Source organism: Bubalus bubalis, chromosome 16 (assembly GCF_019923935.1).
Source record: "Bubalus bubalis isolate 160015118507 breed Murrah chromosome 16, NDDB_SH_1, whole genome shotgun sequence".
NCBI lineage: Eukaryota > Metazoa > Chordata > Mammalia > Artiodactyla > Bovidae > Bubalus > Bubalus bubalis.
In genome coordinates this window covers 50,442,889-50,470,532 of record NC_059172.1, presented here as the reverse complement: position 1 = coordinate 50,470,532, position 27,644 = coordinate 50,442,889, and the positions used below count along the sequence as shown (strand labels likewise).

Here is a 27,644-nt window from a genome sequence, read left to right as displayed (position 1 = left end):
CCCACTTCTGTGGTGTGTGGAAAAGCCAAGGCTACCACCTGAGATTCAGTGCTGCCCACTCTAGCACGTGCTTCTGTCCCCCATCTTCTACTGGCCTGGAGGAAAGGGGCGCTGAAGCAGAGGAAGTAGGAATGCCCTCCTTGGAGCGGGTAGGATAAATTTCTGAAGCTGCTTTGAGTCAGTGCAGGGCAAGCCTCCTAGCTTATTCTTATCTCTAATCAAATGTTCAGCTTGATTTTAAGAGGGAAAAAAGTACTGCTAGGTGAAGACTAGAAGTCTGCATTCTGTACCCATCTGCTCAGGCCAGAAATCCCAAGGGGCTCGTATCTGGGACAAATAGATTTCCCCCCAACTTCCCAGAATCCTTAAGATACCCACAGAAAAGGCAAAGGTGCCCTGACTTTCCTCTGAGGACCAATCAGGTGGGAGCTTGCAGCTTCCAGCAGCATCTTCTCCCTTTTGTGGGCTGAGGCCCTGGACCATGCTGCTGGGCCTGGAGAAGGGAGGGATCCAAGTACCCCTCAAGCCCCCACCCTGTCCTCTCACTCAGTCCTGGGCTGAAGAGAGAGCTCAGGACACAGTGCAGAGATACACAGCGAGCTGTCCCAGGGAGTGGAATCCGGGGCTCCTGGCCCACCAGCTCCCCTGGGATTGAGGTGCTAACAAAACAGCTCTTGACCCTGACCCTGGACTCCCAGCCATTGACGTCAGGGAAGCTGAAAAAATGTAACCTGATTCTCCCCCTCCGGTGGCAGGGGAGGCACACAGGGATGTGGGAAGGGGAAAGAGTGATCAGAAGTCAGGGCTGACCCAGCTTAGGCCAGGACTGGACGTGGGAGAATTCAGTGCTAGGGGCTCCGGCGGGGGCGGGGGATGTGCTATCTGAGTGAGTGGCCTAAATCCTTTCTGAAAGCAGTCATCCGGCACTACAGCCACCATCAGGTAAGACAGTGGGCTTCCAGACCGGGGAGCTGACACTCGTGTTGCCGGCCTGGACACAGGTGACATAGCCATGGAGGTGATCGGCAGTACGGCTGCCGTGGGGGTGCATCACCGTGACGGGGGCTTCACAAGTGTGATGCGAGTATGCATCGCTGTGTACATCACCGCCCTGGGGACGAGGCTCAGCCTGACCACATCCAGACGCGAGGCAGAGGGACTCCTGTGGCCACGTCAGGGTGGTCTGCACATCTGATGTGTTGCAGTCAGGTGCCAGCCTGGCCTCTGGCTTCCGCCCTCTTCTCACAACCCTGGAGAGATGCGGAGGAGGGCCACCCCCCTGCCGCCACCGTCAGTGACCTCCCTGTCCCGGGATCTGCTGTGGGGGTGCTGGGCCTGGAGCTATAATTCTGCCTTGGGGTTTTCCAGGTGGATTTTCTGATTGAAAATGATGCAGAAAAGGACTATCTCTATGATGTGCTGCGGATGTACCACCAGTAAGTGTGCAGGGTCCAGGTTCCGTGGACCAGCCCGGGTACCTCTATCTTCAGGAAGCCCTGGGATGGGTCGTTCTGAGACAGGACCACTTCCCTCTTGAATCCTGGAGGGGCTCAGGGAGGCCAGTGCTCAGTGTTCCTGGGAATCAGGCGGACACGCCATTCACTTGTGTCAGCAAATATTGACACAGCCCAGGCAGGTCCACAGAGACAGGTCATGGAGACCCTGAGCCTGCCAAAGAGGATGGACTGCAGCCTTTGGGCAGTGGGGAACCGTCAAAGGGTTTTGAGAAGGGAGCAACTTATATTTTTAAAAGTAGGTGATGGACCGAGAATAAGCAAGTCAGTTGGTAGCCAGAAAAGTGTCGGCCCTAGACATTGAGGGTCTGAACGGTATAAGGTAGAGGCTCGTGCAATATACTGTGATTTCAGGATTTTCAGAGCTCAGCTGCAGCGTGGAGGTGAGAAGCAGGGTTATGAGAGGGCTGGCCACCACCTCACAGACGTTTCCTGTCTGGAAGGACCCTGGGCTTTGGAACTAGGTAGAGACGAGTGAGAATCCTGGCTTGATTTCATCTACCTGGATGGTTTCCTTGGGATACTTAGATGGGAGAACAAACCCTTCTGAGGCACCTGGCCCAGGGTTAGGGGCTCTAATCTTTTATCCACCCAAAGTCTGGGCCCAGAAGTGGGGACCCAACCCAGGACTGCTTCCTCTGGGAATCTTTGGGTCTCAGAGGCCATGGCTATGGATGAGGCTCCAGGGTCCCCGTGTCTCTGCAGGACCATGGACGTGGCCGTGCTTGTGGGGGACCTGAAGCTGGTCATCAACGAGCCCAGCCGTCTGCCCCTGTTTGATGCCATCAGGCCTCTGATCCCACTGAAACACCAGGTGGAGTACGACCAGCTGACCCCCCGGCGCTCCAGGTGTGGAACGGAGAGAGCTGCAGGCTGGAGGCGGGGGTGGGAGAGGTTACCCTGGGATGGACAGGGTCTCTGACAAGTGGATGGGGCAGTGCTGGCCATTGGACCAGAGCTGGGCTGTCACCGGCCCTTCCTCCCATGGCAGGAAGCTGAAGGAGGTACGTCTGGACCGGTTGCACCCCGAAGGCCTTGGCCTCAGCGTGCGTGGTGGCCTCGAGTTTGGCTGTGGACTCTTCATCTCCCACCTCATCAAAGGTGGCCAGGCCGACAGTGTTGGGCTCCAGGTGAGTGAGCAGGGCCCAGGAGTCGTGGGCACCAGGCCCTCAGGCTTCCTGTCTCCCCACACTAGGCTGTGTGGTGTCACGTGGTCACCTCACCCTTCTGAGCCTTTGGGAGAGGAAAAGGCCTCTGTATCCTGACAGATTGTCCTCAGGCCCATAGAAATCTGGCTGCAGGCACTTGTCTGTTTTCAATTTTTAACTTTTATTGGAGTGTAGTTGATTTACAATGTTGTGTTAGTTTCAGGCGTACAGCAAAGTGAACCGGTTATACATATAGATATATCCACTCTGTATAGATATATACATTGTTGTATAGATACAACAATGTATCTCTTTGTTGTATAGATATATCCACCTTTTTTAGATTCCTTTCCCATACAGACCATTACAGAGTATTGAGTAGTATTTTAGATTCCTTTCCCATACAAACCATTACAGAGTATTGAGTAGTATTCCCTGTGCTATACAGTAAGTCCTTATTATCCACATTATATCTGGTAGTGTGCTGCCTGTTTTCTTGAGGGGAGCGGAGAACCTGGCTCCGAGCTGCTGCTGCCCCTGCTGCTCCTGCTGCTCTGCACCCACCTCCCTTATGTCTGAAGGAAGAGCATAGTTATGCCCTGACACCTGAAGTTCTGGATACATAGCCTTCTCCCTGGAAGGGAAAAGGAAATCCTGGCACAGTGCAGTGCTTCAAAGATAAACTCTGGAGCCAGAATATCCTGGCTTTGCTATTCATTAGCTGGATGCCTTTGGTGAAATTACTGCCTCAGTTTCCTCATCTGTAAAATGGGATGACAAACAACCTACCTCATCAGGTTGTTCTGACTGAATAAATGAATTCATATTACAAAGTACTTGTATCAGTACCTGGCACATGAATGCTATGTGCACGTATTTTATGCTCCTAGAATATGTGTGACTTCTATTTGTATTTGTGTGCGGGAACTCACACGCACACACACCAATGAAAGGCTGTTACTTGTTGGAGGAGGAACTGGAGTGGATAGGGAATAAAGTGAGAGTGAGTTTTTGAAGGCTACACCTTTTAGATTGTTTGGCTTTTGAATCATATGAATGTATTATTTTTTTTCTAAATGGATTTTTATTGAAGCTTAGTTGATTTACAGTGCTATACAACAAAGTGACTCAGTTATAAACGTTATACATTCTTTTTCATATTCTTTTCCATTATGGCTTATCACTGGATGTTGAATATAGTTCCCTGTGCTATACAGCAGAATCTTGTTTATCCATTCTTCATATACCAGTAAATGCCATGTGCTTGTTAAACATGCAGAGAGGGAGATTTAATAAGCACCTGTAATGTGCCAGATAACATGCTGACAACCAGTTCTTTTTATATGCCTCAGCTGGATCATCCCCATTTTAGAGTTGATAGAAGATCAGGGACTTGACTAGAATCACACAGCCATTAAGTGGCAGAGCCAGGATTTGAACCTGGTTCTCCTTATTGCCAAGCCCAGGGATTTCTCTTCAGCACCCCAGGGTCCCTCCCTTGGGGTCTCCACACCTCAGTGTCCAAGCAGAGACGGGAAGACCTTCAGGTCTCACTCCTGCCAGAGCCCAGAGCTGTGTTTTTGTATGTCCAGCTAAAAGAGGCCCTCCCACGCCCTCCCCAGAACTTCCAGCATGTTTGTTATCAGCATCCCAATCTGGGGCTTCAGGGGGCCCGAAGGCTGGTATAAGACGCTGTGGAGTGGGAGGTAGAAACCGGGCGCAGACAGACATTGCTTTGTTCTAAATCCCCGTCTCATGGCTAGCCGGGAGCGTCTGAAATTTCAGCCCCCTCATTATCCCTCTCCTGTGCCGCACATTTTCCAGCCCAGAAACGCAGCCAGAGAAAAAACATAATGAGCTCCTCTCTTGGCGTCAGCTGAGCCCTTTCTTTTCTCCCAGGGTGAGCTCTCCTCCTAGGACAAGCCATTTCTCAACGACGCTTCTGTGCCTGGGGACTTCGGGGCATTTTAATGAATCTTAGAGTTTTCCCTCCCTGCCTGTTTCTCAGGCTTATAAATTATCGACCCTCTCTCAGGTTGGTGGGCTCATCTCTCCTTTGTGCCGCTCTCCCTCAGATCGTCATTTCACTGTGTCCCTCGCACAAAGGGCCTTTTGCAGGGCTTCATGCAGGGGCAGGAAGGAGAGGAAAGCTGATCCTGCAAATTGAGCTGGGGATTGTGTGGGAATCATCCTGCTGGGGTCCCACAAGTTCCCTTTAGGAACAAGACAGGGAGCTTCACTCAGAGGAGCTTGGGGGAAAAGGTCTGCATCCACTCACCTGTTTGGGGTTCATGTTTCTGGAGAGCTCCCATGCCTCAGGGTGGCTGGGGGAAGATTCCAGAAGGCAGGGGAGGGGCATGTTCAGACAAGCCTGGCCAAACCAGAGGCTCTGCTGATTTGACCTGTGAGTCTGGACTCCACATGGGGTCCTGGACCCTGCCCTGGAGCTCCATCTCCGCTCTAGTCTCCCTACTGGAGGTATTTTAGGTTTTTATCCACATGTATCCTCTCTGAACCTGCATCCTCTGCTCTGCACAGCTTGCTGTATAGTCCAGGGCTGGAGAATGATTCTGTGTGCCTTGGCTGTCCTAGCTGTAAAATGGACGGAGTAATCCCTGCCTTTCCTATGGTCCTCGGGGGCTCTGTCAGGTGGCAAAGATCCAGAGAGGACAGGACGCAGGGAACTGCAGCCCAGCTTGGCCAGACGCACTTCTTTCCTGCTTCCAGACAACCATGAGACAGCGTTTGCTATCTGTCAGGGAGACCTGACTTCAAATCTCAGCAACACTCTTTACTAGCTGGATGACCTTGAGCAAGTCTCCTCACCCCTCTGAGCCTCAGTTCCCTCACCTTATTAGCAGAAATGCAGGTTGTTGTGAAGAATGAGTGCAGGGAGGTCATCCAGCTGTTCTCCTTCCATGAGACATCCCCAGAAACACAGCAAGTTCTTTAGCAAGCCCCTCTCCTGCCCCATGTCACCTTTTTGAGCTGCTTGCTACTCCTCGCAGGCCCCTGAGAAGACTGAGGTTTCTGTCCAGGTTGGAAGTGTTTGAGTGACAATAGGAAGAAGGTGACTCTGGGGCAGGGATGTTGTAGAGGGTAGGAGTTGGTCTAGAGGACCCCTGAGAGGCTATATGCCTGCCCAGTCCTCGACCCTCCACGGAGTCAAGCTGTGTCCCCCACATGCACCGACAAGCCTCCAAAAGGTCAGCAAATGCGGTGTGAGTTAAGCCTCCAGCTGACCTGTTCTGGTCTCAGACTGGGGAGGGCCTCCACCAACCAGTCCCTGTTCTGCAGCTCAGGACCATGACCCTGCACAAACCATCACCTCCTGGGCCTCCATTTCAACTGATGTCCGGGCATCCTTCCAGCCTGTGGTTGTTAAATGAGGAACTTCAGGACTGACCTCCAGAGCCAAGGTGCTCGGGGGAGCCCACAGCCGTGTCCAGCAGGGAACCGACTGATGTCACCAGGGATCCATATCCAGGGCTGGCCCTGCAGGTCCCTCAGCCCCCATCTCTCCCAGTTAATGAGACTAAAGTCCTGAGAAGAGGGATCTGAGCAGAGAACTTACAGTTGAAACCCAACTAATGGTGACAGCAACTATTTATTAGTTATTTGCAGTGTGCTGAGCTCAGCTGGCTTTACACGCTCTTAATTGTCATAGCAACCACAGTATTTTCCCATTTTACAGATGAGGGAAACTGAGGTTCAATAAGCTCAAGAGACTTGCCTAAGGTCACCCAGCTAATGAAAATAAAATCAGGGGGTTGAACCCAGGACATCTGATGCTAGAGCCTTGTGTTCATTCAGTGTTCATTGCTTTCTTCCAGAAGAGGAATTCAGAGGTCAGGGCCAGGGCAGAGTTAAAATGTTCATTGAGTTTCCGTCAAATGGAACAGAAGAGATTGTGTGTGTCAGTGATGTGAGCTTGAGTCAGGAGTCATGGAAGTTCCTACCGCAACTCAGTTGTGGAGTTGTGATGCCAGCCTGCTCCTTGGGGTTGGGGGCCAAAGGCCAGGGAAGAAGCGCTTGAATCTGGGTGAAAGGTCGCCCTTTGCATGGATTCCAGAACCTGATGGTGCCCCCTGGATGGAAGTGACACAGGATGAGGGCGCTGAGTTCTGACTTTTACCCCCGGTTCTGCTTCCTGCTCTCTGTGCTGCTCACCTCCAGCTTGGTTCCCCCATCTGCGAAATGGGCAGAAAGACTGCTGGGAAGTGCTGCCTGCCCTGGGGGTCCTCCAGCTGATACAGGGTGTTGATGGAGGGTATGTGGCTGGTGACAAGGCACTGGCCGTGAGCCTGCCCAGCCGCCCAATGCGTGTTCTCCCTGTCTGTGGCCAAGGTAGGGGATGAGATCGTCCGGATCAATGGGTATTCCATCTCCTCCTGCACCCATGAGGAGGTCATCAACCTCATCCGCACCAAGAAGACTGTGTCCATCAAAGTGAGACGTGAGTGAGGCCAGGACAAAGGGCTGCTGACTGTGGGGTGGGGTCTGGCAGCTGGTGGTACCCAGCTGCGATGGGAGGGAGGAAGGGCAGAGAAGCCATCATAACCCACCTCCCCTTTCTTCCACAGACATCGGCCTGATCCCTGTGAAGAGGTGAGCAGGACCCTCCTCCACAGGCAGACTCTCCCTGTGCACTCAGGGTCCTGGGGTCGGCCTGGGGTCTGGCCAGCTCTGCCCCTGGGCCAGTGACAGTGGAGGCTTCAGAGAGGACTTGGATTCCGGGTCTGGTGCCGTAACCCTCTCTCTCTAATGACCCCTTTTCTACATTCCCACCCTATCAGCTCTCCCGATGAGCCCCTCAAATGGCAGTATGTGGACCAGTTTGTGTCGGAATCTGGGGTAAGGTCAGGACCACCGCGGTGGGTCTTGGATGGGGTGGTCTTCCAGGAGGGGCAGCCCGCCTGAAGGAGGGCTTGCTCTAGGGAGGTGCTCTCAGGAGGCTTCACACAGGCTGCCCGCGCATCCAGAATGGCCCTGTGGGCAGTGGCCCAGCCGGTGCAGACACACACCCCGAGGGCCAGAACGGCAGTCAGGCTCATGTGGGCGCAGCAGTGCTCACCCTGGAGGCCTTGTGAGCACAGGAGGCCACTTGCACAGTGTGGACACCTGGTGACCTCAGCCTCTCTCTCCCCCAGGGTGGGCGGAGCAGCCTGGGCTCCCCCGGCAGCCAGGAAAACAAGGAGAAGAAGGTCTTCATCAGCCTGGTGGGCTCCCGGGGCCTTGGCTGCAGGTGGGTGGCAGGCGCACCTTGGGGCTCACTCATGGCCAGCCAGCCTCTCTCACCACTCCCCTTTCTCACTGTTGCTGCTGAGATTTTCGTCAGTAGTAATGACACTTCTTAGTGCTTGATTTCCCCTCTGAGCTTCACAACAGTCTAGTAAGGCCAGAGGGACAGCTCTATCAGCCTCATTTTACAGAGGCGGAAACTGAGGCCCGAAGGCAGAGCCATGTTCCTTTGGTGGGCCCTCAAGTCATGCAAAAGGAGCCTGTCCAGTTGGCCACCTCTGACACAGTTCTCTTGTCACTTATTACTTTGTGACTTCCTTAAAAGGCAACCAGGGAATTGCCAACAGAGGGGCTCACGGGACGGTCTTGTTAAGCACACAAGTGCAACAGTTAGAGATCCAGGTTCTGGGCCCTGCTCTGCCACCTATGAGCTCTAGAACCCTGGACTAATGACTCAAGCACTCCAAGCCTCAGCTTTCTCTACAAATCAGAGGTCATAGTCCTCACCTCACAAGGCTGTTGTGAGAAAGAATGAGATGACAGAGTGCCTGGCAGGTAGTAAGCATTTTGTAAATATTAGCTATTATTATTTAAGGTGTCCTTTATTTTTCCTTTTTTTGGCCATGCCCCACTGCTTGTGGGATCCTAGTTCCCTGACCTCAGGCCCTTGGTAGTGAAAGTGCAGAGTCCTAACCACTGGACTTCCAGGGAATTCCCTAAGTGATTCTTCTTATTTCCTTTCTGTCACATTTATTTAACACTTTTCTGCCAAGCATAAGTGATAAAAAAAAGTCCCTCCTTTCTAAGAAATTATAGCTTAATATAGAAGCCAACCACATAAATAGTTACAGTACTGAGGGGCTCTCATGCAAGCATGGCAAACAGATTGTCTACTCTGTGCTATCTCTAATCAGTTAGTGGTAGCTGCCACCCTGGAGTACTCTTTTGAAAAGAACTTTAAGGCTGTATCTAGGCTCAGGTAGAAAAGAGTGTTGATTGATTAGTGATGTCTGCTACAGACCTGGGAGGGGAGGATAACAGTACACACGCCATCCTAGCTGTAGGTGTTTCAGGCGCACTGGGAAGGGAGCGACCAGCTTAGTCTTGAGAGATAATTAGGAGTTTGGTTAAAACCATGAGGAGGAGATAGCATTTGAGTTTTAAAGAAACCTTTGGCAAATGCTAGAAAAAGAGAAGAAACAGCCTCTGCATGTGTTGGATGAGAGGTTGGGTGCGGAGAGTTAGAAGTAGCTTCCTGTGGTTGTTGCCCCAGGGGAATGAATCTGGACAGGTAGCCAGAGGCTGAGGAGGTAGATGGCAGAGGACTTGGGTGCTGGACACACAGGCAGATGGGGCAGGACATTGCATGAGCAAGCACTTTGGAGCCGAGGCTCACCTACCCCTCCCATCTCGCCCACAGCATTTCCAGTGGCCCCATCCAGAAACCCGGCATCTTCATCAGCCATGTGAAGCCTGGCTCCCTGTCTGCTGAGGTGGGGTTGGAGGTGAGTGACCCTGGGCCTGCTCCAGGGGGGCCCCGTGGGGTGCCGGATCGCACTGTGATCTCCTAGAGATGGAGCACGTGCTTTCCCCCACAGCCCTCTCTCGGCATGCACTGGCTGACGATTCCCGTTAATCCGTCGAAGGGAAGGCTTCACAGAGCGGGTGACATTTGACCGTTTCTACAGCCCTTCTCCAGTTCTGGGATCCTTTGGTCCTGAGCTTGGGAGTGTAGTAACAATAATCTGAATTGACATTCATCGAGTGATTACTGGATTGGACATTGTTCTAAGCCCTTTAAAATGTATGAGAACTCTGAGAATTAGGTACAATCATTAGCCTCATTCTGCAGATGAGGAAACCGAGACCCAGAGAAAGTATGTGATTTTTTCCAAGATCATGTACTTGGTAAGACAGGGCTGGGATTCAACCCTCGCTGGTCTGATGCTAAAACAAGAACTTTTAACCTACTTTAGACAAGTTACTTCCTTTTTCTGTGCTTCAGTTTCCTATTCCGTAAAATGGGGGTAATAGTCTTCCTTCTAGGGTCATTGTATAGATTAAATTAACTAACACATATACTTCAAATGTGTCTGATACATAGGGAGGGATCAATTAATATTAGCTATTATACTAATTATTATTATGATTCCACACAGAATCTACTGTATGATAATCTTAAAGGCTCCTATGTCTACAAACTGAGATTTTTAAGCAAATGCGTAAATTCAACCAAAGGAATGAACCTCTATTGGTGTAATATTTGAGAGAGATACAGAATGGAGGGGCCCTGGGAGGACCCCGTTGGAACACTGCTCATTGGAAAGAGTTAAGGCACAGCTACTCTAAGAGCCAATGTCTGATACTGGCCTCCAGGGGGAGCCCTTCCAACGGAAAAGGTGTCCAGATAGTATAAGTATGCTGATGCCTCTCCGTTTCTCCCCAAGACAGGGGACCAGATTGTTGAAGTCAATGGCATCGACTTCTCCAACCTGGACCACAAGGAGGTAAGATGTGGGGTTTTCACCTGCCGGCCATGAGTCTCTCTGCCCTCCTCTTTCCACCCTCCTCTCCCTTGCCGCAGATTCTGAACCCTTCTGTGCTCCCCAGAGGCCTCGATTGCTCTGGTCTGGCAGGCCTCTGCTGACTGTCTGTCTGTCCCCTGTAGGCCGTGAACGTGCTGAAGAGTAGCCGCAGCCTGACCATCTCCATCGTAGCTGGAGCTGTAAGTCCAGAACGAGCTGGTGGGGGCCCCACGACCCCTACCTGCAGCCCAGCTGCTCAGACCCCTGGTCTCCACCACACTCTCCTGGCCTAGGGTCTCCATCCCTGAAGCTCTGATAGTTGATGGGAAGACCCCTGCCTAGCCAGAAATTAGGGTCACAGAGAGCAGAAGCCACATGCCTGACATGGGGGGCCATGGTGATGAGAAGACAACCCACATCTTGGCCCCCCAAAGCTCTGGCTCTGTACTTCTAGGCTCTCTGGAGACTGAGCAAGGGGCCTGTTTTCTCTCCACAAGGGCCGGGAGCTGTTCATGACAGACCGGGAGCGGCTGGCGGAGGTCCGGCAGCGCGAGCTGCAGCGGCAGGAGCTCCTGATGCAGAAGCGGCTGGCGATGGAATCCAACAAGATCCTCCAGGAGCAGCAGGAGATGGAGAGGCAGTGAGTGTGGCCAGCCAGGGAGCCCCCACCCGGCCCTCCCAGGCCCCGTACCATCCCACCTGCTTTGCTTCCTGTCGGCTGCGTCCTGGGCTGACTTCATTCTCTCCCCCTGAGGCCTGTCCTCACACCAGATGGGTTCAGTGATGCTCAGCGCAAGTATCCCCTGCCTCCAGACCACTGGGCTCCCCTCTCTTTAACAAGGAAACCCCCTGATTTCCAAGACTCAGGAATATGGAAAATGAGGCTGCTACTAGCAGTAGCTGACATTTGTCAACTACCAACCATACGGCTGGCGTTGCATGGGGGCCTTGTTTATGTTCCTTAACTGAATTCCCATAATACCTGCAAAAGATACATGGTTATTAACCCATTTTACAGGTGGGGACACTGAGACTCAGGTTACACCACTCGTGTACCAAGTCAGATATGGCCAAGCCGTGGAATTCACACCCTGGTACTTTGGCCATCCCATCTGTGGTGATTAAGAACTGTCCCCCACCAACCCCAGAGTGGCTGGGATGATGACTGAGAATAAATGGAGCTAGCAATTCCTAACTCAAAAACCATTGTCAAAATTCCAATCTAGCTGCATTCTACAAGCATAGTAAGAATTTGGGAAAGGAAGGCGGACAGGATCTTTCCATCTTTCCCATCACAGAATCAGCCTGGAGAACCACCCTGGCCTTGGTTAGCAGCCCCAGCATTGCTTCTGGGGTCTGGGGCCCTCCTCTGGGAGGACCTCACTCAGTCACTTCCTCTTGGTGTTTAGAGGTGGCTGCATGGCATGTGGCCTGCCCTGAATGGCCTCCAGTCCCCTGCAGAGGAGCATCTCTGCTCATCAGTGCCAAGCAAACCACACAGACTTTTTTGGGACCCAGACTTTTTTGGACCCACTTCCCCAGCATCCAAATTTGGTGCAGGCATCCTTGGAAAGGAGCCTGGAAGAAATATTTAAAGCTTTTTCTCAAATCAGAGATTAGCTGCAAGGAAGAGTTAACTTCTCTTACTTCGACTCCAGCATGTCAACCTGCATTTGTGTTTCAGAAGGAAAAAGGAAATTGCCCAGAAGGCAGCAGAGGAGAATGAGAGATACCGGAAGGAGATGGAACAGTGAGTGCCTTAGCCCCATATGTCTGCACGCACACCTCTGTGTGTGGACGTGGGTATGCTCACAGGAGTGTGGCCCCAGAGGCCACTTCCAGGCCCAGTTTACCTGGCCCTGGATGGAAGAGCCTGGCAGGCTGCAGTCCATGGGGTCACAAAGAGTCAGACACGACTGAGCAACTTCACTTTCACTTTTCACTTTCATGCATTGGAGAAGGAAATGACAATCCACTCCAGTGTTCTTGCCTGGAGAATCCCAGGGACGTGGGAGCCTGGTGGGCTGCCGTCTATGGGGTCGCACAGAGTCTGACACGACTGAAGCGACTTAGCAGTAGCAGCTTGCCCCCTGGTGGATCGTCCTTTATTTGCAGCCATTCCATAATCCTAGTAATGGGTCTCCCTAGGTTGGGGTGACTGGAACATGGTTTTATTTGCCAGGGTGGCCTTCCCACCCGATTTAGAATACAAGTGCCAGGGACTTGGTTCCTTCACCACAACTGGAACCACATGGCTCTTCCCCAGGGTGGTTGGGGTTTTCCAATAGGCAGAAGGCTGGCCTATGAAGGTTGTGACTCCAGTCACAGGCATGGGAATCTTATTTCAGGATCGTGGAGGAGGAAGAGAAGTTCAGGAAGCAGTGGGAAGAAGACTGGGGCTCAAAGGAACAGCTGCGGTCACCTAAAACCATCACCGCCGAGGTGCACCCGATACCCCTTCGCAAGCCAAAGTGTATGTATTATGTGCTGGCGGGGAGAGGGCTTCCTCCAGGGACCTGGGGGTGTCTCGACAAAAGTACAAGTCTCCCTACACCTACAACCACCTGCCCAGGCCAATCAGCCATGGCTGTCTTCACGGAGGGGCAGCCATGTGTAGGGGCTGTCTGCCAGGGTGTTGGGATGGGTGGAGTCTGCCTGCCCACCTTGTCCTGGGGCCTGCTGCCAGGCTCTGCCCCATGATACAGACTCCAGCATGTGCCCCTGGACCTCTGAAGAGGGACTGGAGAATGGTGGCAAAAGCAAGAACTGCTCAGGGATGATCATCTTCGTATGTCGGGTGTCACGCCCTCTTTTTGCCAGGTTCTAAACTGGGGCTGTGGTGAAACAGCAGTAAGAAAGAGGGGAAGGGATTCACGTGAGAGTATTCTATGATCCACGGCCGATGGGCAGCCGTGGGAGGAGCTTCCTGGGAACACCCCTACCTCCTGCACCCCTGTGCGTGGACCGCAGTCACTCCCCTCCTTGGGTGGAGTTGGGGAGAGAACTGTGCGACTCTCTGAAGCACCAGGCTTCAGCCATCCTGGGGCGTCAGCAACCTCTACCCTTCCCATCTGTCCTCATCTGTCTTATGATCCCATGTCCACTTTGAGGCCAGGCTCCCACCAACTGCTCGCCTGTCCACCTGCTGTCCACCTCAGCTCCCAGGATGTCATGTCTCTTCAAGGGGCAGAGGAGGGGGTTCAGTCTCAGTGCTTCTCCCGTGCGCTAGTGGTGGGGAGTCAGGAGCAAATCAGTGTGGGGACCGTGGCAGTCACAGGTCCAGGATTCCTGGTTGGGCCTTTACTCTGACTTTCCAGGTGTTTTGATTTGTACCTGACATGGGGCAGAATCTATTCCAGCTGACTGTGCTCAGCTGACCTGGGATCCTTCAGGTATGGGGTTGAATCTGCATCTGAGAACCAAGGTTTCCCCCACTTCCGCTGTGCAACAGCCATATGGGACCCTGTGATGGGGTCCAGACAGCTATGGCCCCAACTGTGGATCATACTGAGCCCTGGAGGGACATAAAATTGCCAGCACAGGCCACTTGGGTCAACAAGAGGTGCAGGGCATCTGGATAGTTCCATGTCACCCTCCCTGGAGCAGGGCAAACAGCCCCCAGCACATTCCTTGCTGGCACCAGGGCAGTGTCATCTCGGGTCCTCTCCTAAGGACAAAGCATACTGTCATCAGCCACCCCATGACATTTGGTATTAGTTGAGCTAAATTCTCAGTGAAAAATCAGTGTTTTAGACAGGGAGCTAATTTGCTTTTAGGAGTGAAATAGGAGCTTCCAAAGGAGAGGAATCAATTTTAATTGCTTCTTATGAAAGTAATCCTAGTCAATTTAGTACCTTCCTAGAAACTGGATCTGGGCTTCAGAGCAAACACACCCTTTCAGGAACTGTAGAAAATAAAAACCCTTTCTCTAGCTATTTATTCACTGCTTTTAACCCAAATCAATCTTCTTGAATAAAAGGAGCAGGAACTTTCCCTTTGCTCGAAATATAAGTGTTTTCTCAGGGGACCCCCGGAAGCACGTGACTGATGACCAGGGCCTGCCAGCCGAGCTGAAGTGGCTACACCTCCCTCCACCTCTTTTTGCATCGGCAGTTTAATTCTGCTTTGGAGATTGGTCAGGAAATACATTAAGGCGTCTGAGCCAGCCCAATTCCTGCCTCTTGCCTATTGCTGGGAGGCTGGAATGCTCTCTTCTTGAGCTGATAGAACTAGGCTGCAGCCTGTCCCTCCCTGACCACTCTTCAATTTGGGGGACCAGTCAGCTGACAGGTTATTTATCTGACTCAAGTGTCTGCCTATGTGGACCCTGCATTTCTGAACAGAAAGGAAAGAGTGAGGAACATCTCTTGCCTGGAAAATAAAGCAGTTCATCCTAATGATCCACCCTGATCTTCTCCCTACTCCCTGTCCCAGGGATCTGGCTGCCTACCCATGACTGACCCAGCAGAACCCCAACATGACATGGAGTCCTCAAAGCCAGGACATGCCATCACAGAGGCCCCAAAGCTTTCCTTAGCAAAAGCAACAGGGAGCAGAGGGGTATTTAAGGATCCCAGAGCTGGAAGAAGGCTTGAGAGATAAAGAAGTTTAAATAAGAGCTTTCTAGCCATCTCTCCCCATCAAGGACCCCATCTGGTAGCCCCCACCCTATTAGACCCCATGGTTTAGAAGCTGAGTTTTGTTTCCTACCAATCTATTAAGTCATCCTTTTGTGTTCATTGTTTCTTTAAGTAATCCCTCTCATTAGCAAGAAAGCAAGTGTTTCACTGTGGAGTAAATATAAACTGAGCCAAAAACAAAGGAACTTATTAATACTTATAACCTTTTCCTTTGTTAATGGGCAAGTTCTTCTCATTAATATTTTAAAATATTAATAAGCAGCTCATAACAGACTCAAATATTCCAGGGCCCCAGGGAGGCCAGAGTCCGGGTTAGAAACCACTGGAACAGATGATTTGGTGTTCTCCACATTAGGTCGAAATCCATGTCTTCCTAACTACTTTTACTCCTTGGTATCTCCTCACCTTAAGATCCCAACTTCCATCTGCTGCCCATCCGCACAGTTCTGACATCCCCTGGGGACCCAGAGCTCCCAGGGTGATCAGAAGCAGCAGGGAGGATCTGTTCTCCCATTGCAGGCCTCTGGTAAATACTCAGGTGTTCCCGACATCAGCACCACCCCTCCCGTGTCAACCAAATACCCTGCAAAATTGTTCTCATGCTGCCGTCAGATCAGATTAGCCCAATATACAGATAGAGAAATGAGAGCTTCTAAGGCTGAAAGCGCTGCATGCGCCATCCCACAGCAAGAAACCTTTCCTCTGGATTCCTGAGCCCTGTTCCTGCCCCTGACCTCCCAGCTCTCCCGTGGAATAAGCTGGTCACAGGCCCCCGGGCTCCCCCAACCACCTCTGGCCCCTTGGTCTTCCAAGTCCCTCTTGGTTCACCAGTTCCTCCCCTTTTCCTGGGTAGATGATCTGGGCGTGGACCCTGAGTTTGACCCAGCAGATGACTTGGACGGAGGCACGGACAAGCGGGGAGAGCAGGTTTGCGGCCCCTGCTTCGCTTCCTGGCCTTGCTGCTCTGCTTGCCCTGCCTGCTTCTTCCTGTCAAACCTGCACACTCTCAGCTCTGCGGGGCCAGTACGTAGTGGGGACTCCTGGAGTCTGGGAAGCTCCTCCAAGCCCCCGACCTGGTCCAAGCACTGCCCGCAAAACCTTGAGGAAAAGACTTGTGCCCGGGCTGAAATGTCAGCTGGAACCACTGATTCAAATATTTAATACCCCACAGGCCCAGGTTCCTCCTCTGGTGCCCTGGCGTCTCCCCTAGGGCTCTCTAGACCTCCCCAACATCCAGCAACTAAGAGGGAAGTGCTGGCTCCAGCAGGGGGACTTTCTAGATCCTGTTCCAAAATTCAGGCTGGTCAAGGGTGGGTCGTTAAGCCATCACCACTGGCCAGGGAGCTTTAGCCTTGCGATATTAGCCCATCCTTCATGCTGTTGTTGGGGAAGGCAGGAGCTGCGGATCTGGCCTGGGTGGGGATATGCTTTTCTGGGGGCAGTTCTTCTGCCAACTGCTGCCTGAGCATCTTTCCCAGGGCTGACCCCCTCCCCCTACCCTGCAGGGTCTCCTCTTTCGATGTTAAAAGCTGAGGACATGGACCACACTGTAAGGCAAGACAGTTCTGTCCTGTCTGACAGTCATTCTAGGCAGAGACCCAGGCTCCCTTTTGTTTTGGGTTGTTTCTTGGATGGAGGGACCCGACACCGGTTAGGAGAGGCCTCACTCAATGGGGCTTTGTGTTTGCAGACTGTGGCTATGATGGGGAAAAGCTCATCCTTCTACAAGGGGCTTTGTCTTGGACTTTCTGGCATTGACTTCTGAAGCCAGTGTCCAGGGGGAGGCAGTTGACAGCGGCCCAGGGCCTGGGAATCAGGCCGTTTCTCGGGTTGTCTTGGGCCTGCTTTACAACCTGGGTGAGGCCAGGTAAGTGGAGAGGCAGAGGGTGTGGTTCGGCTGTTGGATTTGCCGGGGCTGCTTTCATCTCCCAAAGCCACATGTTCTTTGGGAACCCAGCTCCCGGATGCTGCCTATGGGTGCCCTGGTTAAGCTGATCTGCCTCTCATCACTTTGTTCTGTGTTCTTATAGCCTTTGGCTGGTTTTATCGTTATGATGGCAAATTCCCAACCATCCGGAAGGTAGGCCAGGCCTGAGTGCTGTTGGCAGCTGAGTTTGCTGTGGGTTTTGACCTTTCCCATTGTTTCTTTTCCTGTTGCTTCTCAACAGTGTGACCACCTGTTTACTGGGGGAGCTAACCCCCTCTGTGCCTCTCTGATGCCTGATGTCACAGGACAGGGCGCTGTCACAGAGTCACCATGGGGGAAGTATTCACAGGTGGAGACCTGCCCAGGTACCATCAGGCTCCGCTGGGTCGGCACCAGGCCCACTGGGCACAGGGCAGGGCAGAGCCATGGCAGGAATCTTCTGCTTTGTTTCTCTGTCAAGTAGGACCAGAGGCTAAGAGCAGAAGCCAAGGTCAGACAGAGTGAAAAATCCAATTGGGTGCATGCAGGACAGATTATGAAGCTGACTGCATCAGACACAGACTGGCTCCAGGGTGGGGATTTTTCTGCCTCAGGCTGGATTCAAAGCTGCACCAATCCTAGCTCTATCCTAGAAATTTCCCTGCATGTGCCCAGGATAATGCATTTTTCTGGCCTCTGGGGCCTTGAGTTTTCTCTCTAAATCTTATTCCTGTATCTCCAGACCCCATAAAGCTCCCTCTTATTTTTTTTTCCTAAATCACTTTGGCATTTGATTAGGAAAATGTTGCTGTTAATATTTGTAGATTGGACATTCAGAATGACTTGGTATTTGGAAATCAGACATCAGCATAAATCTGGGTGAACTAATTTAGGTGTTATCATTAGACTGGCTCTTTCTGGCAGGATGTCAATTCCCCAGAAACCAAAGCACTGGCAGCTGGGTGACCTTGATGATATATAACGTCTCCCTGTCTGGAAAATGGGAATATCTGATGTGCTGGAAACAACCACCCCCTTCCTGTAACATGGTACTGTTAAGATAATAGATGGCAGTATTGCTCTTGACAGGGGTAAATGTCTTTACCTAGGAGCACAGATAATGATCTGTATGGCATTGAATAAGCACACTGAATAAGCAATAAGCATTGAATAAGAGCATCTCCGGGGATCCCTTTCTACACTGCCCCTCTCTCAGAAGGGTCTTGGTCTCATGGGTTGTCCTTTTCATCTTACAGGCTGACTCTATGGCTTATGATATTTCACTGGGTTCAGTTTCTAATTCTTCTCTATATGCTACCTCTACTAGACAGGATAACACACACACACACACACACATGCCCCCCCCCCCCCCATACACAGAGGATTTTACTTGAAAAAATAATAAAAGGAGATGTACAGGCAAATTCTTTCCCAAGCACTAATATCTAGGTAAATCCAAAAGAACTAGTGTCTCCTTCATACACACCTCCCATCAGAAATCGCAGCACTTGAGAATCGCTGTTGGTAAAGAGGAAAGCCTGTTTTCCTCTACTCAGTAGTCTAGTCATTCCAGAAATTGCTTGTGTTTTGGTTTTCATTTCATTTCCAAAAGAGAGAAAATTCACGTGAAGGTAGAGGCAAGAGCACCCCCCCACCTGCCTGTCCTCTCAGTCTGGACCAGGGGGAACATTTGCAGTGAATTTAACTGACTGCTAAAGGACAACAGAATTATGTCCCTCAGGTTGACTCTGAAAATCCACTGACATTTTTTTTCTAGAGTTATATGAGATGCTTTGTCTCCAAGCAGCTGGAACCAAGTCCCTAGGTTCCGAAGGCCCAAGTGGCCTTCGATGGCTGTGATCAGCAGTGCACAAAATTCCCCTTATTTGAAAAGATAACTATTCAGAGTCTTCCTGGGCCCTCTGGGGCTCAAGGAGCCCAGGCCTGTGGCCTCACAAAGTCTATTCCGGTGCCCGAAGGCTTTGTGGTTCTGACTGAGTCCTTTCCCCAGGACTGCTTGAGTAAATTATGCAGACCAACCCTACTGGTAGGAGCCTGCCCTCTGGCAAGAGAGGCAGATTCACAAACAGCTAAGTAACCCATACGGAGAAGGCTACTATGAGATCAGTATGCAACGCTATGAGGCAGCTTGCCTTTCTGCATCAGTAAGCAGGTGCTCTTTTCTTGGAGATGGGACAGAAACTGCCACATCTCCCTCTCCCTCCCCGCCCAGGAGCCCTAGCTCTAAAATCTTAACACTGGTGTTTTTTTTTTTTTAAATAAAACAGTAGAATGGCCATGCCTATTATGATGGTCCCTGTGGGAGGTCATGCCCTTAGTCTAGCAAGCTGCCATTGGGCAGAATGGTTCTGATTCCTCTTGGGGAGTTGTCTGAATCAATAATGCGATGGTAAAGAGTCATCTATCAACTGAGCCAAGAGTCTAGTGAACAAGGTAAGAAGGAACCAAGCAGGGCTCTGAAGCAGTGAAAATCATTTTCTCAAGTGGCTCATAGACTGCTCTGAGGGTGGGGCCCCCATCTGCTAGATGGGGGACCGTCTCAAAAGCACCTGTGCACAGAGGTGGGGGACAGAATGACTCAGTCACAGGTCTGTAATGATCCAGGCCCCTCAGCTGTGGACAAAGTTGTGTGTCCATTGCTGGGAAACTCCATTTCTCATTCCTGGCCTTGAATGATGGGATGATTCAGGAGTTCTGAGAGCAGGCCCCACCCAGGAAGGCCTGGGAGGGTGGGGGTGAGTTCAGCAAATGTGTGGGTTTCCTCCTTCCCCGTTTCCTGGCCCCTGTCCTCCATGCTGTACGAGGGGCCGACACTCCCTCCTGCCTTGCTCCCCTTGCCCCCAGTTCATCAGGGTGCAGTGGGGAAACTGTGGGACCTAGAAGACTCTAGTCCAAATTCTGGCACCACCACTTACTAAATGTTTGACACCAGGCAAGGGACTTCACCTTCATCAAGAGAAGGGAGATTGAACCTGGGTCTTCTGCATTGCAGGCAGATTCTTTACCATCTGAGCCACCAGAGAAGTCCCATGGATGGGATAAGCAATGTAAACCTCTTGGTACATAGGCAATCCATAAGTCTTAATTCTCTTCCTTCTTTACTCCTTGGCTTCCCTGCAAGCCCATGGGAGAAGCAGCCAGGAAAGCAGACTTTGTGGTCTAATTCAAACAGGAAAGAGAAGTCCATTTGCCCTCCATTTCCCTCCCCCAATCCTCTGGAACCCTGAGGGCCAGTGAAGAAGACTTGGGCCATCCTTCCTACCTGCCCCTCCACACCAACTCCCAGTCCTGTAGTTTCTACCTAGTCCACCTAGTTCAGAGGAAACAGTGGGTTTGGACTCTGCAGGAGGAAAAGGTCTGGAGTTAAAGCAGCAGAACAAAACTGATGTCCTTGGCTCTGGGCTTCCAGGTCTGAGGCTGCCATCCTTCTCCTCTAGCTCAGGACAGAGGATCTCTGTAAATGAGACTTAGCCATCTGTCCCAGATTTTCTCTAGAATCTACCAGGATGCATCTGTGGTATCTGAACATCCAGATAATGGAGAAGGCCTATGCCCAGACACTGGGAAATAAATACAGTGCCTTTTGAAAATACAGCATTTGGAAGCTTACAAAGTGCTTTCATAGATGTTATTTCATTGGCTCTAGATGGCAAACCTGTATTTCTCCCATTTTGGATGTGAGATAAACCAGGCCCAGAGAGGTTAAGGAGCTTAACCAAGGTCACACAGCTTGTTAGTGAACTAGTAAGCCAGCTCTTCTGACTGGCACAGGAAGTGTGTCTCACTCTGTGATGGGTAGCAGCATCCTGCCTGTTCTAAACCCGAAGCCCAGTGCCCCAGTGCCGAGTGTGGTCGAGCAGACCTAGGAGAGGGACTCATGGGGGGAGGTGCCTGCTGTTGTCTGTGCCGTTTGCTGTGCCGTGCCAATGTCAACACTGCCTTGTAACCCTTGTATAAACAATGCCACATCTGCTCAGAAAGGAAAGGATAAGAAGAAAGCCAAGTATGATAGCCTTCAGGAGTTGAGAAAGAATAAGAAGGAACTGGAGTTTGAGCAGAAGCTTTACAAAGAGAAAGAGGAAATGCTGGAGAAGGAAAAGCAACTGAAGATCAATCGGCTGGCCCAGGAGGTATGACGTGTCCTGCCCCCAGGCCAGGGAGCATCCCTGGGACAGTTTGGTTGGTCCCCACCAGCTCTCAGGAACCAGCTAGAGTAGCTGTTCCCAGATGGAGTCTGAGGATGGAGTGAGCCCAGCCCCCTCCCCAGGCTGGAGGGTGAGATCTTCCCATCTCCCCAGCGTGAGACTAGCTTCTGGCTAAGGTGTGTATGTTTGGGATCGAGACTCACCTCCTTGCTCAGGAGTTGGCTTCTCTGCCCAGACTGTGGGTCTCAGGTTGGCCTCGATGCACAGGGCTAAAGGTCTGTATCTGTCCTCAACCCCCACCCCCACCAGATTGAGCACAAGGCTAGGCCTATCCTCCTAGGTATGGCTGTAAGGCTGGCCTCCCTGCTCAGGGTTTGAGTGTGAGGCTAACCCTTCTGCCCAGACTGTAGATCTGAAGTTAGCCTTCTACTCACCTGTCATTAGATCTGGGTCAGTTTGAGCTGCCGCCCCACCTCCATCACCAACTCAGGTTATGAGAATGCCAAGCTGATTAGATTACAAAACCAGAGAAATCCTGGAAAATGTGAAGTGCATTAGATTTGACATTAGAACAAATTAGCTACAGAATTAAAGATAACATTGAACTTGTGCTCCTGAGGACAAGGCAGCCTGGAATGAGGGGAAAAAGAAACAGTAAAGCTGGACTCTCGGAATGTGCCTACAAAAGGAGCATTTTTGGAGAATCCTAAGAGCCTCAGGGTTTGTGGGAATCCTAAAGACAGCTAATCCCATGCAAGGCATGAGCCCCTTCTCGAATTTTGCCTACACCTGCTGTAAGCTAATACCCAACACCTCTCTCTCTTATTTTCCCTCCACTGGGGCCAGGTGGAATAAGCCTGGGGCTTTTTCTAGGTTGTTGACACATTCATCAGTCCTCTGGGTGTTTTAAAAAGTGCTTTGAACTGTCAACTAGAGTGTGCCACCACGTGTGACTCCGTGTGCCCTCTGTCTTCTCCATTTTGCGCTGGCCGTGGGTTCCAGGTATCTGAGACAGAGCGGGAAGACCTTGAGGAGTCGGAAAAGATTCAGTATTGGGTGGAAAGGCTCTGTCAGACACGCCTTGAGCAGATTTCCTCTGCTGATAATGAGATTTCAGAGGTAACAGAGCCCTTCCCAGAGCCCTTCTGTCTACGTAGACCCTCCTGCTGCCTTTGGAATCACCCACCCTGGGGACAGCGGGAGGCAGCATGTCCCCATGCTAGGGAGGCAGCCTGGCCACTGACAAGCTTCACCTTCCAGGGCCACTGACCAGCCCACTCCCTGCTCCCCTCTTGAGGAGGGAGGTGTGTCTGTATTTCTGGGGTTATTTCCAGAGTGACCTCTAAGTCCCAGCCCATCTGGGATGATCAGTTAGGCCTGCTGTCCTGGCATAATTATTAAGAGTGTACTTTTCCCTGTCATGTGCGTTCCAGTTTAGATGGTTGCCTTTTCATCACTCGCATAACTGCATTTGGGTACCCCCTACTGGCCACCTGGTATGGGGTCAGCTGGGCACCCAGGTGGCAGAGAATTGACTGCCCCTCCCACTTCCAAGGTTCGGGTTTGAGGGTGGTGGGTCTCCAGCAGCAAAAGAAACAGATGAGCATTAGACTCGGTGTATCGTGAAGTGGGGTGCTCCTCAGTGACAGAACTTCCTTGCCACCCCCAGATGACCACAGGGCCCCCACCTCCCCCGCCCTCTGTGTCTCCCCTGGCCCCGCCCCTGAGACGCTTCGCAGGCGGGCTACATCTGCACACCACTGACCTGGATGACATACCCTTGGACATGTTCTACTATCCCCCCAAGAGTGCCTCTGCCTTGCCTGTGATGCCTCACCCTCCACCCTCCAACCCACCCTCCAAGGTGTCTGCGCCCCCTGTCCTGCCCTCATCGGGCCGTGTGAGTGCCTCTTCCTCGCCCTGGGTGCAGCGCACTCCACCCCCCATTCCCATCCCTCCACCGCCCTCCATTCCCACCCAAGATCTCACTCCCACGCGCCCGCTGCCCTTGGCACTGGAAGAAGCGCTGGGCAACCATCCCTTCCGCACTGGGGAGACAGGCAATCCAGCAGAGGACTGGGAGGCCAAGAACCATGGTGGGAAGCCTGCCAACTCTCCTGTCCCCGATCGGAGCTTCCCACCCACCCAGAAGGTACTGCCTCTGTTCCGCATGCAATGCAGGGAAGCAGGAAGAGTGGGCCGGGCTGCTGTTTCCTACGCCCTCCTCTGCTCCTGTGAGTGCAGACGGAAGGAAACATCACCCCAGCCCCTTTTCCAGGAACTGGCTCCCAGCCTGCAGTTGTGGACTTCCTGCATGTCTATGGCTTCTGCCGATTTTGAAGTGCTGCATGGTATGGTGAATTGCCTGTGATACTTGGGGTGAGCAACAGTGTGTCAATGTTGATTGTTCTCTCTGCTCCTCTTGGGTAGTACTGGCTGGTAACCTTCACTGTAGCACTTGCAAGGCTGTGTTAATGAAGAGCCAGAGCTCTATTTATATGCCAGGTAGTCCTTTCTTGATATTAGCTCAGAAAGCCTTGAATGTGGTGAATGAATCCTCTGTTTAACAGGGGAGCAGTATTAGGCTCTGTAAATGAGGTGATAACACTGTCCACTGAAGTATTAAGACATTACCATGCCGTTTTCTACGATACTAGCCAACTATATTAGCTTGGAGCATAATACCCAGAAATTTCTGGCCAACTGCCAGCTATGGGAACATGAAAATGGATAGTTCCTAGAAAGCTCCAAATTTGCAGCTAAAAGATTAGGGACCCTTTTCTTGGATGTCAGCAGGCAGAACAGTGATCTTTCTCAAAAAGACATATTCCTCATTAATTGTTCTTAAGCCAAAGACTAAGAGGCAATCCAAGTGAAGACACAGAGCTTTGATCCTTGGGAGGGAAAAACGAAATATTTCTCTGCTCCAGTAGCTGTAAGGGAAGACTTCAGGCAGAACTTCAGCAGTTCATGTCGACTAAGAGTGGGGTTTGAGGGCAGGGTAGTCAGTAGTACCCAGTCAGCTGTTTTTATTAACCTTTGCTGCATGGATTTGGGTTCCTGCATGAAGTGCAGACTAAGCATCTCAGGGCATTCGGGAGCACTTGGAGGCAGGAATTTGGGAACGAAAAATTGCCAGATGCTGACCAGGCTGCGACTGCCAGCAGGGGCCTCTTAGAGGGACTCCCAGTGGGGCCCTGAGCCCTGAGCCCTGACAGAAGTCTGGTATTCCAAGGATGTCTTGCCCCCAGGCCCAGCCAGAGTAGGTTTGCAAGGGGCAGAGTGAGTCCGGCACAGAAGCCCACATCCTTCTTGAGAGGGGCCCCCACCAAGAGGGGCAGCAGCTTTCCCTCAACGAATTCAGCTCAGCAATCAACTGAGCACCTTCCCTGTGTCAGGGCCGTGGTGGCAGGGTGCGGGGAGCAGAGCTGAAGACAGCACAGAGACAGTTGGCACTCTTGGGCTCTCCAGGACTTTGCCAGCTAAAGGATTAACAGCTGACCAGGCGGGAATCAGCTATAGCAGCAGCACAGGCTAGGTGCTATGGGAGGGATTCATTCTAATGGAAGGTTGACGGCACCTCTTCAGAGCTAAGCCTTGGGGGATAGTGATACATGTAGGATGGGAGAAGGCTACTGCAGGTGCATGAACATAACAATGACAAGACGGAGCTACCCAGGTTTGAATCCTGGCTCAGTCACAGGCTCTATGACTTTGGGCATGAACTGCTTCATCTGTCTGAGCCTGGGTTTCCTCATCTGTAAAATGGGAATGCTAACTTATTATGAGGATCAAATGAATTAATACATGAACTCATTCTAAGTTAATAATTGGAGCACATAGGAGATGCTCAATAGACATTACCTATCATCAGTGACAGATCAGGGTACAAGAAAATTTGCGTGAAGCTGCAAACATGAGGTCAGAGGTAAACTGCAGCCTTTTAAGTCAGGGTCAAAGTCAAACCTCCAGTCATCATGAAGTTCCCACTGTTAGTTCCTGATCAGAGCAGAGAGAAAATTAAAAGCTCCTCCCACACAAGGAGCCTCTGAAGAACTGGACCCTAAATGTCTTAAGTGACATAAAAGCCATGAAGGTTGGGGGTTAGCTGTCTTGGTTAGCTGCATTTCTCCTGCATCAGCACTTCGGTCCGTGCATCACCAACCCTGCCCATCCTCCTCCTCCCTGCATGCTCAGGCGACGGTCATCAGTGCTGCAGTGGGACGTGTGGACCACCACACGTCTGCACAGTCAGCCCTGCCCCCAGCAGGTCTCGGGTGGTGGAAACAAACACCCGTGTCAGCCCCACAGGCACCTACCAGGGGAAGGTTTCCAGGGCACTGTCTGCCCCCTGTCCCATGCGTCCACTCACTTACTAAGTCCTTCATTTACTCATGTAACTTGTTTAAGGACTCCTTCTCTATGCCAGACGCTGTGCTGGGCACTGAGAGCCAGCACAAGACGGACAGCCCAGTCCTGAGTCTGGTGGGAGGACAGCCAAGTCAGCAGGAAACTCCCGCACACCATGACAGATGAGGGAAATGCAGGAGGGGTGGGGAGGAAAAGCTCAAGGAACGGTTCCCAAAGATGATGACACCCAAGCCAGCACCTGGGCAGGTAAAGCAGGAGGCAAGAGCATGTGCAAAAGCCTCAAGGCAAGAAAGCCGAGCGCTTTGGAGGCTCAATCTAGTCAGCGTGAGGAGGGCAAGGAGTGAGGGATGAGATTGCCAAGGAAGGTAGAGAAGCCCCTGGGGGCTGAGCCAAGGAGCTTGGTAGTCAGTGAGGACCCATGAAGGGTTCGGGGCAGGGCTGTGACCCGATTTGTCTTGCCCAAGATGATCAAGCAGGTCAGAGCCAAGCAGACATGTTGCATCAGCTCTCCTGATGCTGTGCTTACTGGTCCGCCCTCTCAGCCCCCGCCTCCAGGGCCTCTGTGCCCACCCACCAGGAGCAGCAGATGCTGCATGTGCAGTCCGAGGATCGGAGCTGCCTCCTTAGAAAGAGAAAAGGATGGATGGCACCCGTGGCCACTGAAGGGGAGCCTTGAAAGTATCCTCTGAGTGACAGTGCCCGCTGGCGCCCCCACAACAGGCTCCGGCTCAAGTCCCTGATTCCTCGGAACCACCCAAATGTTTCTGTAGCCTCAGGACACACTGTTGCCAATGGACTTCTTGTCCCTCTGCTGAAGGTCACACATCTAAGACATCCAGCAGGGCGAATGGGCCAGGCTGGCTCAGTGCATGGTGTGAATTTGCCTGTGTGTCAAAGTGCCGTGGTTGGCCTGGGCCACCCATCTCATGACCTCACATGGGCCTCTCTTTAAACTAACCCCTGTAGACATTCTGCCCAAGCCCACAGCCTCCACGAGGCCCAGGCGTGTCCACCATCTCCAAGCCTGTCATGGTCCACCAGGAGTCCAACTATGTCTACAGGCCACCTGTGAAATCCGAGGTCCTGGTAAGCCCCTCAGGCCCCCTGCAAGGCTGCTTCAGAGGAGTGGACATGGACTGTCTCCCCTGGCTGCTGCTGCTGCCTCTAGAGGAAAAGCGAGGTGGGATTCAGACAGAGTTTGTAATACCTCTGCAATAACACTTTGTAAGGCTAATAACCTTCTCATTAGCCAGGCGGTGAATCCATCTGGGTATAGGTGGCTGTTTCCACAACCAGTGAAATTCCTGTTCCTTACTTGATCAAATGGCCTAGAGCGCCATCTCAAAGTAAGAATAATAACAGCACTGATTATTATCAGCCTCCATGTGTCAGGCTCTGTAAAGCCCCATTTAATCTTCACAATAATCCAGTGAGATGGTTCCTTTGCTACCCCTGTTCAGCACTTGAGGAAACTGAGGCTTAGAGAGGTTAAGTAGGTTGTCCAAGGCAGAGCCAAGTCTGACTATTTACGCCAGTCTTTCAGACTCCAAAGCCCAAGTTCTTATCTCCATTGCATTTTGCCAAGACCTACAGTGATTCCAGTTGCCCTGGCCTGAGCCCCTAAGGCCTATGGTGGGTCACCCTCAGATGAGGCAGTGAGCAAAGCTGACCCATTTCCCTTCTCCATTTCATGTCTCACTCCTCACTGGGGCTGGGAGTGAGGGGTGTGGTCCTGGGGGGGGAGGGGACATTCTACACCCCCCACCCCCGTCACCTATGACTGAGCAAATTGGGACCAGGTGCACCCCCTCCAGGGGTGCCGGCCACTGACAGGCCTCCCGCCCACGGTGGGAAGAGCCGTGCTAGAGTTTATACTCCCCTCGCAAGGAAAGCCTATCCAAATGTCAGGGTGGAGCCACTTTGATACTTATTTTGAGTTTTAGCTGTCCTCTCAGCTCCCCAAAGAGCGAAAGTTCACTCTCCATGACAGCCTGCAGACGCCTCCGCATTGCATTTTTAGGCTGATGACGAGGGGAGGTGTCTGCTTGCCTGGGACTGGTAGCTGCTGTGTCTGGGGGTGTTGAGGGCCGCCCCCCACCATAAATCAGGCTGCGTCTGTCTGGGGAAGGATCT

At 51.9% G+C, this 27,644-nt stretch overlaps 1 protein-coding gene across 1 annotated transcript in view; it reads left to right on the top strand.

The window, feature by feature from the left end:
• The window catches only part of USH1C (USH1 protein network component harmonin), a 48,309-nt gene that overhangs the window by 10,232 nt on the left and 10,433 nt on the right, over positions 1–27,644 (top strand). Inside the window, 18 exon segments of the mRNA XM_044929581.2 lie at positions 1,369–1,436; positions 2,220–2,363; positions 2,506–2,644; positions 7,010–7,118; positions 7,246–7,270; positions 7,459–7,516; positions 7,813–7,907; positions 9,324–9,408; positions 10,351–10,410; positions 10,572–10,628; positions 10,926–11,068; positions 12,113–12,178; positions 12,777–12,901; positions 17,099–17,148; positions 20,973–21,125; positions 22,143–22,259; positions 22,810–23,292; positions 26,478–26,597. Coding sequence (XP_044785516.2) covers positions 1,369–1,436; positions 2,220–2,363; positions 2,506–2,644; positions 7,010–7,118; positions 7,246–7,270; positions 7,459–7,516; positions 7,813–7,907; positions 9,324–9,408; positions 10,351–10,410; positions 10,572–10,628; positions 10,926–11,068; positions 12,113–12,178; positions 12,777–12,901; positions 17,099–17,148; positions 20,973–21,125; positions 22,143–22,259; positions 22,810–23,292; positions 26,478–26,597 — 2,097 coding nt within the window.